Consider the following 15,506-nt stretch of genomic DNA (forward strand, 5'->3'; position numbering starts at 1 on the left):
TGCCTGTCTATCGGGTCCTGGGGGAAGGGGCTGGGGGAGGACACCCCAAACAGCTCTTGTTTGGGGTTCAGTGGCCCACCCTCCTGGACTGCATCACATCTGCTGTGACCTGGGCCAAGTCCCTGCCACATGCGTCAGTCTCATCTGCAAAGTGGGGGGCCGGAGCAGTGTCTGTGCCTGGGGCCAATTAGCCACTCGGATATCAGCCATATCATGCTCCACAGGGTTTAATATCCATGAGATAAAGTTCTCACGAATGTGCATGGTCCCCACTGCTCTGCACCCCATGGAGGGCAGGCAGGCAGGCAGGGCGGGCTCTATCTCGTACCAACATTCGCACACACTTCCCACGTAGACAGAGACCTGTTCTGCCAAGAGTCCGGGCAGCAGCTGCAGCCAGGGCCATCGGGTCGGGCTGAAGGCTGGAAGCCAGGCCCACCAGGAGCTGACCGGCTGCGGGTGGCTGTCCACACAGACCCTGGGCCCGTAGAGCTGGGCCTTCAGCAGCTAACACGAGGCAGGGGTGCTGGGCCAGAGGAGGGGCCTGGCACCCCCAGCGCTGGAGCCAGGGGCTCTCTCGGCGTGGCCAGAGCTCCCTGAAGTCCCGAGGGGCAGGTGTGGGCCCTGGTCACGCCTCGTGGGCTGTCTCTGGGAAGAAGAGCTCGCGGCATCGCTGCACCGTGTCCTGCGGTGACACCACGCTGTGGCCAACGGTCCGGGGGTCGGTGTAGATCTCAAAGTCGTTCCCGCCCTGCACACCGAGGAAGGGCAGTGGAGGCATGTCGTACATGCGTGGTGCCTGGAGGAGGATCCCAGGCTCGGGGACCAACACCCACCCGGGCCTGGGGTCCCCTCCCCACACTGGCTCCTACACAGCTGCTCCTCTGGCCCCCCTCAGAACCGCCAGGAGGCCCACCTTCTTCACAGCATGGGCCCTGACTTGCTCTGTGACATAGGGCACGTGTGCAACCAGCTCTGGGTCCCAGCCTTCCAATCTGTATAATGGGGCTGGTGAACTCTGACTGCTTTCTGGGAGTTTCCCAGGAGGTGTGTCCCATTATCCCGTGTCCTGGCCCTGATCTGGGGGGCTAAGGGCACCTGGGCCGAGCCTGAGGCACACTTACAGGGCTGGTCTCGTTCCCAAAGAAATGGATGGTGTCGAAGCAGTCCTGGTCCAGGCTGTCGAGGCAGTAGCGCTTGTCCCAGCCCTCGGGGAAGACGTCAAAGCTGATCATGCCTCCTGCAGGGTGTGGGGAATCGGGCAGACAAGGTGAGCAGAGGGGCGGCTCACCGGGCCTTGGGCAAGGCCCTTCATTCGTTCATTCATTTCAACAATGCCTGAGTGTCTACTGAGCACCAGGTGCAGGGCACGGACAGGCTCAGGATCCTCACGGGGTTACGATCCAGGTGGGAGGAGGGGTGGGAAGTGACCAGACCACCTCTCAGCTCATGTAAGTCAATGGCAGGGGTCAGGGGTGGAGGGGTAGGGAAGCTCCCCAGCTGGTGTGTTCAGGGGACAGCTCTCCAAGAAGGTGACACTGAGCTGAGACCTCAGCCAGAGTGGCAGCTGGCCGGGAGCCATATGATCCTCAGGGCAGAGAAGGGGTGTGCAGGGCCTGGATTTCATTAAAGTCAGAGGGAGCCTCGGAAGGGCTCTAAGCAGGGCTGTGACGGGCTGTTTGTCCACAAGGCTCCCTCCGGCCACTGTAGGGGGAAGTGGCAATGAGGGTTGCCTGGGTTTAGGGAAAGCTTTGGGGGCTAGGGTCCCTGCCTGTGTTGGCTCAGCCTGCCCTTGATGTACCTGGGGGACTGGGAAGGGTTTCTGAAAATGCTCAGGGTGCAGCCTGGCCTTGGCAGTGAGGCCCTGCGTGGTAGACCTCTCAGGCCCTCCATGGGGTGGACGTACCACGGGAGAATCTCAGTCCTTTGCCAGCAAACTCGGTTTTCAGGGCTTCCACGAACTTCTCCCGGATCCTCTCCTTCTGCAGAAGGGGAGGGAGCAGACTGAGGTTTAGGGGGCCACGTGTGCTGGGCCCTGGGCTGGGCAGACAGTGCCTGTGAGTTCACTGAGCCTGCCAGGTGGAGGCCATGACCCCCACTTTACAGATGTGGAAGCTGAGGCTCAGAGAAGGCCGATGCCTTGTTCAGGGTCACCCAGCCTCAGAGGCAGGGCCAGAAGTCCCGCAAGTAAATTCAGTGCCAGGTGTGCTAGCAGAATCCGGGCAAGGTATCCTGAAGGAGGCCTTGGAGCAGAGACTAGAGGAGGAAGGCTGAAGGGATGGGACGGTCTGAGTCCTGAGTCACAGTGTCCACCTCAGGTGGGGCTCAGCCCTATCAGCTCTGCCCAGCCCAGCCACGGCTCAGAGTGTGAAGAGCCAAGAGCATGCAGAGACCTGTGAGCAAGAGGCACTGGTGGTTTAGCTGCTAAGTCGTGTCCGACCTTTACGACCCCATGGGCTGTAGCCCACCAAGTTCCTCTGTCCACGGGATCCTCCAGGCAAGAATACTGGAGTGGGTTGCCATTCCCTTCTCCAAGGGATCTTCCTGACCCGGGGATCGAACCCAGGTCTCCCGCATTGCAGGCAGAATCTTTCCCAACTTAGCTATGTGGGAAGTGGCAGCAAGCAAAGAAGTCAGCAGGAGTTTGGGACGATCACAGCACCCACCACGGAGCAATGTGCCTTCATTGAGCACCTTCCACGTGTTCCTGGTTCCTACCCCTCTGGGCGGGACCTTGGAAGCCTGCAGCGTATCTATGGACACCAAGAAGGGGACACTCACTCACCAGCCCAGGGATTCCCCAGCCTGGCCTTGCTGGGGCCACAGAGGGGAACAGCCGCACTGGGCCTGGAGGGGAGCGTCTTAGCTGCTGAGCTGACGGGGCCCATGGTCGCGGGAGCAGACGGCAGGCTCGCTGTGGCCGAGGCACCAAGGTGGGCAGCCCCCTTCTGGCCACCTCGAAAGATCAGCAGGATGATCAGCACACAGAGGGCCTGGAAGCCAGGCTGGGGAGCTTGGACACATCCCAGGGGACCAAGAGCCACTGAGGATTTCAGAGCATGGGGGTTAAGGTGCCCAGTTCTGCACTGTAGTCAGTCAGTGATGGGTAGGACTAGAAATGGAGGAGACACAGGTGGCGGCCAGCAGTCTGGAGCCTGGAAATGTGGTCCAGGGAGCACATGAGAGATAAAGGCAGGCTGCCTAGGTCCCAAGCCCAGCCGCTGTGCCTCCTGGCTATGACTCTGAGTCGATTTCCTGGGCTTAAAGATAAGAGGTGTATTGAATGAACCCTGACATACTCTCATGGGAACAGAGATGAGGGATATAACCTTCCCAGAAAGCCTCGGCTTCCCAGGGAGACCAGCATCTATCAGAGGCCACTCTGTGGGTCCAGTGTTAGCGCTAAGGGTGCCCCAGGCTCAGAATAAATGGTCCAGAGCAGCTGCACTGTCTGTCTCCAGAGAACCAGGCTGGTCACCGGACAGCCCCACGTACCAAGTCCAGCCTTAGCAGAGACCAGCACGGTGTCCTCAGGCTGGTTCACATGCTCTCTGGCCTCAATGTCCTCAGACCCTGTCCTCTGAGGCGGCTGAAGGGAGGTAAAACATTAGTATTAGATCTGTGCTGGTGAACTGCACTCAGATCAGAAGGTTCATGTCCCTCTCCAGTATCAGAAGAGGGCAGAACAAGACCCAAAATATAAGAGAAGACCCTGAGGGCTGTGGGAAGAGTCAGTGTGTTCCACCTCATGAGATGGGAACTGTGATCATTCCCACTTTACAGGTGAGAAAACAGAGGCACGCAGCAGAGAAGCCCCTTTTCCAGGTTGCTGGGCAAGTCGGAGGTGGAGCTGGGATGGGAAACCTGGGTGGTCCGAGAAAGGGCCACCTCTCCATATGTGTGTGGGAGGAGGTTCTTGGCCAGTGGTCAATCACCCACTCCAACAAGGAAGTCTCCATGCCCGCGGGCATTGCCTGTGGGCCTTGGGGCCCCGGGTGGGAATGGGGATGAGCTGGATAAGCTGGGAGTTGTCACCAAGTCCCACACAGCCTCTGGGAAACATCGGAAGGAAGCAAGCAGAAGGCCAAGTTCAAATCTTTGGGCTTCAACTCATTCCCTACATAACCTTGGGCAAGTCACTTTTCTCTGGGCCTCAATTTCCTCATTCATAAAATGGGGATAACATCATCTATTTCATTCAAAAAGTATGTCTCGAGCACTTTTGTCAGGCTTACGCTGGGCCCATGGATCTAGCAGGCAACAGCCACAGAAATCCCAGCCCTTAAGGAGCTTACAGTTTTACTGAAAGAGACAGATAACCAAGATCTAAAAACAGGTGATGCACTGGATTAGTGGGTGGTAAAGGCTGCCTGGGAAGAAAGAAAACTTTGAAGAGGAGGAAGTACAAGGAGGCTGGGTTATGTGTCATGCTTAGGGAAGGTGATACTGGCAAGGTGACACAGAGGTGACACTTGAGCAGATGTGATGGAGGTGAGAAGACACAGCCCTGAAGCAGGAGATAGTCTGCTGTCTCTAGAATGAGTAGGGAGGGCATGGCTACGGCAGAGACAGCAAAGGGGGGAGCAGAAGGGCAGGCCAGGGAACCTCCCTGGCGCTCCAGTGGCTGAGAATGCGCCTTGCAATGCAGGGGACGGGGGTGCCACCCCTGTTCAGGGAACTAGATCCCACATGTTGCAAGGAAGACCTGAGGCAGCCAATAAATAGAGTTTAAAAAAGGGCAGCCAGTGGGAAGGTCAGAGACGGGCTGATATGAAAAGGCCTGGGGGACGGCCTCCAGCCCTGAGATTGGAGGGCAGGGAGTGATGAGTAACATCCAAGTCAAGGTCAGTGGGGGCAGTGCACCCAAAGGTGACAGGGACCTTGGTGTGTTCCAAAGACAGACACACAGGGAGAGAGTGTCTGAGCCAGGCAGACCCCTCAGGGCTCCAGAGACCACGGGAGGTTGGCCGGGGGCCCATGGAAGGACTGTCAGGCAGGGCAGCCAGATGTGCTTCAGAAGGTTCTCAGTGGCACTGCTGGAGAACAGGTGGGCAGGGCGCAGAGGCACACACAGGGGTGAAGGGTTTTTTTTTGAGACCAACTCGAGCGGCTGAAACCCCAGGAATTACTGTTGGGCTCTATGGGGTGGGAAGGTGGAAGAGATGCCCCAGGTCTTGGCTCAGGCGAGCAGGCGGCTGGTGGTCCTGGTCGCCAAGGGCAGTCACCGAGCCAGCAGTGCTGGGAAGACACAAGTGCCGACAACCACAGCACAGAGCGGGTGTCCGAAAGGGTACCGGTCGAATCAGAACAGCCTGGCACCACCGATCCTTTTCACGGATGAGAAAACAAAGGCTCAGAGAGGTCAAGTGACTGAGGTCCTAGAGACTAAGGCTGACAGTGGGTGGTGGCACCTTGTCTAGTTCGGAGAACTCGATTCGCTCCTCCAGGGTGCAGCTCCGGCCGATGGGCGAGATGTTCAGCATGCCGTTCCGGAACTCGATGAAGGTCCCACTGGGGGCGAGGGGGCGGGTGGAGGGGCGGGGAGGCGGAGCCAGAGAGAAAAAGGACCCTGAATTCAAATCCAGTCCCACCGGGACTTCACCGGGGACACGCATCCACCCCTGGGCAAGTCAGAGCCCGTCTGCGAGAGCCCAGGCCCACCACTCCCATTCCGGGAGGGGGCCCAGGAGGGGCGGGGTCTCACCGCTTCTTGGGCAGTCTGAGCAGGGCCATGTAGCGGAGGCAGAAGTTGATCAGGTCCTGCAGAAGCTCTTCCCCCAGGTGGTTCTGGATGGTCTGGGCAAGGGACACAGGGCTCTGAGGGCAGTGGGCACGGCGCCCCTCCCCGCCCAGGACAGAAGGCACCCAGGGACTGTTCCACTGTGGAAAAGTGTCCCAAGACCCAGGGGGAGGGGCAGGGCACTGACCTGCTTGGAGAGCAGCCGTCCATGCTTATACTGCACCGTCCCGTTCTCAGCAAACACATAATCAAACTTCTCGATAACTTCAGGTCCACGTAGAGGCCAGGGGGAAAGACACAGTGTGAGACCAGATACCCAGAGCCAAGGAGAGAGGTGAAACCCACACTCCTTGGTCTGGCATTCAAAGCACCCTCGTTCCATCCCCAACCTGCTTTTCCAGCCTCCTCGCCTTCGCAACTTGGTTTTTTTCCAAACATCCACACAAGCCCGTCACAGCCCTGGGCCTTCCCTCCTGCAGCTCCTTCTGCCTGGGATGCCCTCCCCCCTCACTTTTCCTCCAAGCTCCAGTTCCCTCCTCTGGAAGTCCCCCAGGACTTCCCGGCAGAGGACATCATTTCTGTCCTGCACTCCTACAGGCCCTGGGCACAGGAACTTCCATCACTGTGCCATCGAGGCTGGTTGCACGGGGGATGTTTTTGACTCTGACTGCCACCAAGAATTGGCTGGAGCACAGCCAGGAGGCTGCTGCGGGTTTGGGTAGGGGGAGAGCACCCGGACGATGGTGGGGTGATGGAGACACAGATACAGAAGATCAGGGTGTGGGGAGACATTTTTGGACTTGCTGATAAAATAGACAAGGGGTTGGGGAAAGGGGGCTTTCTTAATGGCTCAGATGGTTAAGAATTCACCTGCAATGCAGCAGACCCAGGTTCGATGCCTGGGTCGGGAAGACAACCTGAAGAAGGAAATGGCAATCTACTCCAGTATGCTCACCTAGAGAATTCCATGGATTGAGGAGCCAGACGGGCTACAGTCCATGGGGTCATAAAGAGTATGACAGGACTGAACAACTAACACTTTCACCCTTGGGGAAAAGTCTCTAGGTCCGCAGAACTGCCAGGATGACTTTAGAATCCTCCTCTGTTAAATGAGATTATCATACCCACCCTAAAGCATAGTTGTGAGGATTAAATGAAAAGAAGTTAATACAAGGTCATTTTCAACCTGTGGTAGCCCACTTTAAAGATGAGGAAATCAAGACTCAGCAGGGAGAACTAGGAAAGGAGACTATGTAAGGGCTGGATTCTGTCTGCTTGGTTCCCTGCTGTTTCTCCAAAGTCAGCACAGTGCCTGGCATATAGGAAGTGTTGAGGTGTTCGTCACTCAGCTGTGTCTGACTTTGTGACCCCATGGACTGTAGCCTGCCAGGATCCTCTGTCCATGGAATTCTCCAGGCAAGAATACCATTCCCTTCCCCAGCGGATCTTCCTGACCCAGGGATTGAACCCAGGTCTCCCACATTGCGGGCAGATTCTTTATCGTCTGAGCCACCAGGGAGGCCTGGCACATAGTAGGTGTTGACCAAATGTTTGTTAAATCCCTGGAGCAAACACCTGCCTATTCACTCTGCTTCCTTTGCCCCACAGAAGCAGGACTGGGTCTTTGAAGGCACATTGCTCCAGGGGTCTCCCAAACTCCCCACACCCTCCACCCCCACCGCCCAACTGTGGAATGGGTTCTGGCCTCTCCTTACCTTCATCCCCCTCTCCCAGCTGCTCGGCAATTTTCGAGTAGTCAGAGCCGCCCACCACACCGATCTGCACCCTACTTCGCAACTTCTGCAGGAAGGCAGCCACCTCTGGGTCGATTTTCTGCAGGGGGCAGGGAAGCACAGGCTCCGTTGGCATGTCTGGGCCCTCCAACCAGCCCTCACTCAGGGCTCAGAGTCCTGGAAGCCCATATTCCACCCACATCTGGGGCCAGTCAGGGTTTAGAACCCAGATCTCCAAATTAGAAGCGCTTGGGTTCAAACTCTGGCTCAAGTTCCTCAATAGCAGAATGACCTGAGCAAATGGCTTTGCCTTTGCCTCAGTTGTCCCATCTATAAAACGGGGATCCCAGTAGAACCTGGAGAGGGTCACTGTTAAGGATTAAATGAGACAGTGCTTGGAAAAACAACTAGCAACTGGCTTCCCTGGTGGCTCAGTGGCAGAGGATCTGCCTGCCAATGCAGGAGACAGAGGGTCATTCCCTGATCCGGGAATATCCTACAGGCCACGGAGCAACTAAGCCCGTGAGCCACAACTACTGAGCTTGTGCTCTAGGGCCAGAGACATGCAACTACTGAAGCCCAAGAGCCTGTGTTCCACAGGAGAAGGCCCCACACTGAGAAGCCCAAGCACCTGCAAGGAAGAGTAGCCCCTGCTCTCTGCAACTAGAGAAAGCCCTCACTCACAGCAACGAAGACCCAGCACAGTAAAACTAAATAAATAAACAAAACAAAACAAAAACAACTAGTGACTAATCACTTGAAAAGATGTCCCCCCAAGGAAATGTAAACTAATGAGTTTCAGTCCTCGTTACTCAAAGCTGACACTATCTAGGGTGGACATAGGAGAAATGCACTCAGATGTTGCTGGTCAGAGTGTAAATTGGTATAGCCACTTGGAGGGTAATCTGGCAAGATCTAGCAAAACTTTACATGCCAGGACTCGTCACCCAGAATTCCCCGGGTGTATATGTTCACTGGGTGAACACTGAAAAACTGCAAATAAGCTAATCAATTGGAGAATGGCACACAGCTGCTCTGAAATTCTATCCTGTGCTTGCACAGAATAAGGCAGGACTGTGTTCCCAACATAAGAGAGCACCAAAACCCGCTGTTAATGGTTAAAAGCAAGTTGCAGGAACTTCCCTGGTGGTCCAGTGGGTAAGACACCGAGCTCCCAACGCAGGGGGCCCGGGTTTGATTCAGGGAACCAGATCCTGTATGCTGCAGTGAAGATCGAAGATTCCATGTGCCGCAACTAAGATCTGGTGCAGCCAAATTAATTATTTAAAAAAATTATGATATCGACTATTTTTTTTAAAGCAAGTTGCAGAAGGGCACACACAGTATGATACCAGTTGCTAAAAACAAACAAACACACAAACTCACAACTCTGGGATGCGGCTGGGCCGCAATCCTGACTGGTCAGAAGGGACTTTACCCTTCTGTTACGCTTTCATTCTTTACAAGAGAATGTGTTTGTGAATATGCGTACAATTAAAAATTAACTTAAAATGTACTATGGACAGATCTTAGGTGGATGGACAGACAGCACTGACACTCTAGTCTTGTTTAGGCCCCGGGAGCAGTGGGAAGGCAAGGTGGCCAGATTGCCTCCTGTGCCCCCAGGGCTCTCATTCAGGGGCCGGGATGCTAAGACCAGGGTTCCTATAAGCCCCTGCCTTACCACCCAGATCTAGCAGCTCCTGCTCTAGGAGATCCCTCAGTAGGTCCTGGTGGACCCAGACCAGAGGGCAAGAAAAGAGACCTGCTTATCCACGCACCCAGCTGCGGGAAGCGGGGGTTGGGGGGGGTAGATGGGGGTGGGAGGCTCATCCTGAGTTAGATCCAATGGGAGAAAAACTAGGTGTGGAGCAGAGGTTGGAGCATCAACCCAGTGAGATGCTTTTAGAAAGAAAACCACACTCCCACCCACTCTGTACCACAACATCCCTAAGAAGACCAGACCAGCCCCCCACCCCTTACCTCCAGGAGGAAGAAGCCCCCAAACTCAGCCTGAATGGTACAGAAGCCCTCCCTCCCTGGAAGAGGAGAATGGAGGTGGGAGAGAAAGTAGGGAAGGGGCTTGAGAAACTAAATGCAGGCCAGCCCGATTTTGCAAAGGGATGGCTCCGAGACCCCCACCGATGGCTCTCGCGCCCCACCGATCGGGACTCTTAACGCTTGGGTGTGTTGTCCTGTATGGAAACCCAAGGTTCAGACGACAGCTCCGGGCTACTGGTGTGACCTAGGGCTGAACTGGGGGTGGGAACCAAGGCTGGGGAGACGGGGGCGGGGGCGGGGGTTGGCGTCCCAAGGCAGGCCTGGCGGGGGAGGGAATTAGGCCCCTGCTCGCAGCTTCTTCCCTCAAGAATCCGACCCATTCCCCTCGCACCCAGGCAGAGAAAGTGGGCGCCGATGCTCGGGGGGGCTGTGACGTGGGGAATCGGGAGGGCTCATTCCCAGCGTGCAGCCCTGGGGTGTCAGGGGCCAGGTGTTGCGGCAGCCCACGCACGGTCCCGGGGGATCTGGGATCACGCCGCTGCAAGTCACTCATTAGGCTTCTGGGTGTCCACGTGACACCCCCAACGGGAGCTTCTGAACGAGCGGGGTCCTACCTGGCGAGCCGGCGTGAGGGTCCCGTCCACGTCAAACAGGCAGAGGACGCGCTCCTTCCTGCGGGCGCCCTCAGCGGTGACGGCCATGGTTGCAGCTCCCGGCGCCCAGCTGAGACTACTGCTGGGGCCGCCGGAGCCGCTTGGGATAGAGGGCGGACTGGGCGGCGCCTAAGGGGGCGGGGCCAGCAGGCAGATCCGAGAGCGCCAAATTGGGAAGGGGCGTGGCCCGGATGCGGCCGACACCGGGCCTGCGCTGACGTGGGACGAGAATTCTGATGGCACCAAACGGAGAAGGGCCGTGGCATCGGGAGGGGCAAAACCTCGCAGGTTCCGTCAGTTCAGTTAGTTTAGTCGTTCTGTCGTGTCCGACTCTTTGCGGACCCCAAGAAATGCAGCACGCCAGGCTTCCGTCGGATTTTACCAAGCCGAACCGGAGGCGGGCCTAGGCCTCGGCCCGGAAGTGAGGGATGGAACCCGGAAGGAAGGGGCGGGGCCAGCTTTGGCCCTTGGCGGGGTGGTTCCGAAGGCAAGTGGGGGCGGAGCGGGGGCGGGGCCTCGGTCCCGCAGTGCAGAGTCCGCGGGCGAGGCGGGGCTCAGCGCCCCGCCCCCTCCCTCTAGCAGTATCTCTCCCCTGCCCCTCTCTGCCCAGTCCGCCACTCACCCCCCGGCAATCAGTGCCTCTAGGGCTCACCCCCTCCCTCCTAATGCCTTTGACCTACAGATCTCCAGCTTTAAGAAATCTGATGGCCTTTGCTCAAGGCTCTGTACTTTGCCGAATGGCCTTCCCTGACCCTTCTCCAGCTGTCATTCTGCCCACCCCATGAAGTGAAATGAAATGAAATCGCTCAGTCGTGTCCGACTCTTTGCGACCCGATGGACTGTGGCCTACGAGGTTCCTCCATCCGTGGAATTTTCTAGACAAGAATACTGGAGTGGGTTGCCATTTCCTTCTCCAGGGGATCTTCCCGACCCAGGGATCGAACCTGGGTCTTCTGCATTGTAAACAGATGCTTTTACCGTCTGAGCCACCAGGGAATCCCGTCCACCCCTATAAGGTGTAGCTAATGGTTTACTTTCTTTAAGAAACCTTAAGACTTCAGGCCTTCACTGCAAGGAGCACAGGTTCCATCCCTGGTCGGAGAACTAGGATTCCCTGCCAGCCTTGCGCTGCACTGCCAAAAAAAAAAAAGTATATATAAAAAAAGAAATTTCTTGGACCCCTCTCTATTCACAACTATTTAACCATCACGGTGACTTCTTCCCAGGTTCACGATCTATGTGACTTTGGACAAGTTACTTGACCCCTCCAAGCCTCTTACAGATGTGTTTCCATATGTAATGGAGAAGGAAATGGCAACCCACTCCACTACTCTTGCTTGGAGAATCCCATAGAGGGAGGAGCCTGGTGGGCTACAGTCCATGGGGTTGCAAAGAGTCAGATAGGACTGAGCGACTTCACTTTCACTTTTCCATCTGTAAAATGAAAAGAACACCACCTATTTTGTAGGGTTGCTTTGCTCATGAGAAAGAGCCCACAGAGTAGCCCCTCTCTGGATGTTGGTTTTATGGCAAATTTCAAAGTTCTTTCTGCTCTTTGTTTCCTCCTTAGAAGCCAGAACCAAAGCCCCACCTCCATTCCCCTCTGTATCCCGATGGGTTGGTTGCCTGCGTAGGCAGGCATTTTTGCTACACCCACCATCTTTACCCTGATACCTGTGATTGCCTCTGGTTGTTTTGGTCATACTGAGACACATGTATCCATTGCTGGCCAAAATCTTGGCTTTCTCTGCCTGCTGAAGCATAATAAAAAAAATACAGAGACAGAGTTTGGAGGAAGTAGAAAGGTGGCTTTAATTCTCAGCCAGTGGAGAGGGGAATACAGTGGGCTAATGCCTCAAGAACTGTGCCCCCTCATTCAGGAGTCTAGGGGCTTGTATAAGATACAGGAGCTGGTGATGAGAACAAAGGTGTTAGGATCTTGACTTCTTCCTCTCGCATTGTTTCAAAGACAGTCATAGACTGGCTGTCAGTAATCCAATAATTGAGTCTGGCTCTGTGGCCTTCTTTCTGATATGTAACTACAAAGGGAAAGGTGTTGTAAGGATAAACACCAGATACTGGGTGTATTTAGCATAGAGTCAAAGGAAAAATAGGTGTGAACTGTAGCTCCTACAGAAGTTCAGTTCAGTTCAGTTCAGTCACTCAGTCGTGTCCGACTCTTTCCAACCCCATGAATCGCAGCATGCCAGGCCTCCCTGTCCATCACCAACTCCCGGAGTTCACTCAAACTCATGTCCATCGAGTCAGTGATGCCATCCAGCCATCTCATCCTCTATCGTCCCCTTAAGAAAGCAAGCTTAGTTATAGACATGCACAGTTAGGAGCAGTTAAAAAAAAAAGGGCTTCCCTGATGGCTCAAACAGTAAAGAATCTGCTTGCAATGCAGGAGACACTGGAGACTTGGGTCCGATCCCTGGGTCGAGAAGACTCCCCTGGAGGAAGAAATGGCAATCACTCCAGTATTCCTGCCTGGAGAACCCCATGGATAGAGTCCATGGCTATAGTCCCTGGGGTCACAAAGAGTGGGACAGGACTGAAGTGACTGAGCTCACAAAGTGAAACAAACGCTAGGAACGTTTGCACCTGCTCACTGTTCTCTTTATCTTCTTCGTCCTCAGGAAAGGGGAAGAGAAAAACTCATTCTTTTTTCTTTCTTACTGAAACACGTTCACACACCTGTGAGTCAATGCTCTTGATAGGCCTGTTTGTTTTCCCGTCTTGGTAGCTGTGGTACCCTGGGGAGATCCCTGGAGGCAGAGTCCGGAGAACTGCAGTGAGGGGTCTGATAATTTAGGGTCTTGGACAGGTCACCTTCCTTTGCTGGGCCTCTGTTTCTTCATCTACATTAATGAGGATGTAATCCTGGCCTGTTAGGACTGTGAGACCATTGTGGCCAGGGAGTGTTGCCTGGCATCCTCTTGCAGAGAATACCATACCTGACTCTGTGTTGGAACTGTTTCTTTTGACTTGCTTTTCATCGCTGTTACTATAATCATACATAATGGCCTGTCGCAGAGGACCCTGCCCCTCTACCTGACTGTTAAACTAAAGTAAAGCAAAGTGAAGTGGCTCAGTCGTGTCTGACTCTGCGACCCCATGGACTGTAGTCTGCCAGGCTCCTCCATCCATGGGATTTTCCAGTCAAGAATCCAGGAGTGGGTAGCCTTTCCCTTCTCCGGGGGATCTTCCCAACCCAGGGATGGAACCCAGGTCTCCCTCATTGCATGTGGATTCTTTACCAGCTGAGCCACAAGGGAAGTCCTGTTAAACAAAAGGACCTTTGTTTAGCTCACAGGGAGATTATCTGACCCTGCTCACCTGTGAAAAGAAGAGATTAACATATCCCTTCCAAAGGCTTCCCAGCTGGCTCAGTGGTCAAGAACCTGGCTGCCAGTGCAGGAGATGCAGGTTTGATCCCTGGGTTGGGAAGATCCCCTGGAGAAGGAAATGGCTACCTAGTCCAGTATTCTTGCCTGGGAAATCCTATGGACAGAGGAGCCTGGCGGGCCCAGACCATGGGTTGCTCAAGAGCCAGACATGACTTAGGGACTAATCAACTACAACAAAGGAGCCACAACTAGAGAGGCAAAGGGAAAAATCTTTCTTTCCAGGACCTGCATCAGAGTTTGTTTTAGTCATTAAACAACACGTTGGGCCAGATACCATTATGGGTCCCAGCAACACTGCAGGAACAAAACCAGAGCGCTGACTGTGGTGACTAAGCATGCACGGGACATGTGGGATCTCAGTTCCCTGACCAGAGATCCCTGGAAGCAAGGAGGCTTAACCTCAGGACCACTGGGGAAGTCCGAGGAAGCTTTTGTCTTTTGTTGGATGCAGATAGCAAATGGAACCCTCTCGGAGGAAGTGAAGACTGAACTCTTTTTTTCTGCACTTCCTGTTCCTTCTAGATCTGGCCTCTGGGACTCTGGGTGTTCCCAGGGCCCACGACCCCTCCCAGGATCTACCTAGTTTACAGGCAGTTGGTGGGGCTGGAACTACCTAGATCAGTCTCTAATATCTCACAGTCAATACCTGTTCCTTTGCTTAAGAATTCCTATAGAGATTTCCCTGGTGATCCAGTTGCTAAGACTCTATGCTCCCATGGAGGGGGCCTGGGTTCGATTGCTGGTCAGGGACTAGATCCTACATGTTGCAACTAAGACCCAGTGCAGCCAAATAAAATAAGTTAAAAATATATGTTACAAAGTAAAACGTACTATATGATTTCAGTTAAAAAATATGGGCATGAGAAATGCATAAATTGTGATATATTCCTACAATGCTATACAAAATCACAATTAAAAGAAATGAATTAGCCCTCATGTATCAGTTACATAGAGCTCAAAACTATATAGCTGAGCAAAAAAAAAAAAAAAACAACCAACAAAAACAGTAAGAAAAAAAAGAATTCCTATAATATCCATCACATGCTCAGTCGTGTCTGACTCTTTATGACCCTCATGGCCAGGCTTCTCTGTCCATGGGATTTTCCAGGCAAGAAAAGTGGAGTGGATTGCCATTTCCTTCTCCAGGGGATATCTCCCACCCAGAGATTGAACCCTAATCTCCTGCATGGCAGTTCAGTTCAATTCAGTCGCTCAGTTGTGTCCAACTCTTTGCAACCACATGAACTGCAGCATGGCAGGCCTCCCTGTCCATCACCAACTCCCAGAGTTTACCCAAACTCATGTACATTGAGTCGGTGATGCCATCCAGCCATCTCATCCTCTGTCATCCCCTTCTCCTCCTGCCCTCAATCTTTCTCAGCATCAGGGTCTTTCCCAATGAGTCAGCTCTTCACATCAGATGGCCAAAGTACTGGAATTTCAGCTTCAGCATCAGTCCTTCCAATGAACACCCAGGACTCATATCCTTTAGGATGGACTGGTTGGGATCTTCTTGCAGTCTGAGGGGCTCTCAAGAGTCTTCTCCAGCACCACAGTTCTAAAGCATCAATTCTTCGGCACTCAGCTTTCTTCACAGTCCAACTCTCACATCCATACGTGACCACTGGAAAAACCATAGCCTTGACTAGACAGACCTTTCTTGACAAAGTAATGTCTCTGCTTTTTAATATGCTGTCTAGGTTGGCCATAACTTTCCTTCCAAGGAGTAAGGGTCTTTTAATTTCATGGCTGCAGTCACCATTTGCAGTGATTTTGGGGCCAAAACAAATAAAGTCAGCCATTATTTCCACTGTTTCCCCAACTATTTGCCATGAAGTGATGGGACCAGATGCCATGATCTTCATTTTCTGAATGTTGAGCTTTAAGCCAACTTTTTCACTTTCCTCTTTCATTTTCATCTAGAGGCTTTTTAGTTCCTCTTCATTTTCTGCCATAAGGGTGGTGTCAT

General features: G+C 54.0%; 1 protein-coding gene across 5 annotated transcripts; it reads right to left on the minus strand.

Moving 5' to 3' along the window:
* Positions 1-211: 211 nt before the first annotated feature.
* Positions 212-10,575, minus strand: PMM1 (phosphomannomutase 1). 5 transcript variants are annotated; one of them, XR_011255350.1, is made up of 10 exons: positions 10,089-10,563; positions 7,456-7,573; positions 5,928-6,004; positions 5,705-5,796; positions 5,412-5,511; positions 3,496-3,589; positions 2,786-2,948; positions 1,907-1,982; positions 1,125-1,240; positions 212-751 (listed from the first exon to the last, which is right to left on the minus strand). XR_011255350.1 is itself a non-coding variant. In XM_069581674.1 (8 exons), exons 1-8 carry the CDS (start codon positions 10,173-10,175, stop codon positions 629-631), a joined length of 789 nt encoding a protein of 262 aa, XP_069437775.1. In that variant the 5' UTR covers positions 10,176-10,575; the 3' UTR covers positions 212-628. The 5 variants fall into 5 exon arrangements, 1 of the variants encoding a protein (XP_069437775.1); XR_011255348.1 differs by having other exon boundaries at positions 2,786-2,956; XR_011255349.1 differs by lacking the exon at positions 2,786-2,948.
* Between the last annotated feature and the right edge of the window lie 4,931 nt (positions 10,576-15,506).

This window comes from Ovis canadensis, chromosome 3 (genome assembly GCF_042477335.2).
Source record: "Ovis canadensis isolate MfBH-ARS-UI-01 breed Bighorn chromosome 3, ARS-UI_OviCan_v2, whole genome shotgun sequence".
NCBI lineage: Eukaryota > Metazoa > Chordata > Mammalia > Artiodactyla > Bovidae > Ovis > Ovis canadensis.

Excerpts from the sequence above, each read along its gene's own strand:
- PMM1 (XM_069581674.1), bottom strand. The coding sequence starts at position 10,175 with ATGGCCGTCACCGCTGAGGGCGCCCGCAGGAAGGAGCGCGTCCTCTGC. Across the intron at positions 5,797-5,927 it reads GACGGCTGCTCTCCAAGCAG|ACCATCCAGAACCACCTGGG; the intron begins GTCAGTGCCCTG and ends TCCCTTGCCCAG. Across the intron at positions 752-1,124 it reads TTGGGAACGAGACCAGCCCT|GGCGGGAACGACTTTGAGAT; the intron begins GTAAGTGTGCCT and ends CTCGGTGTGCAG.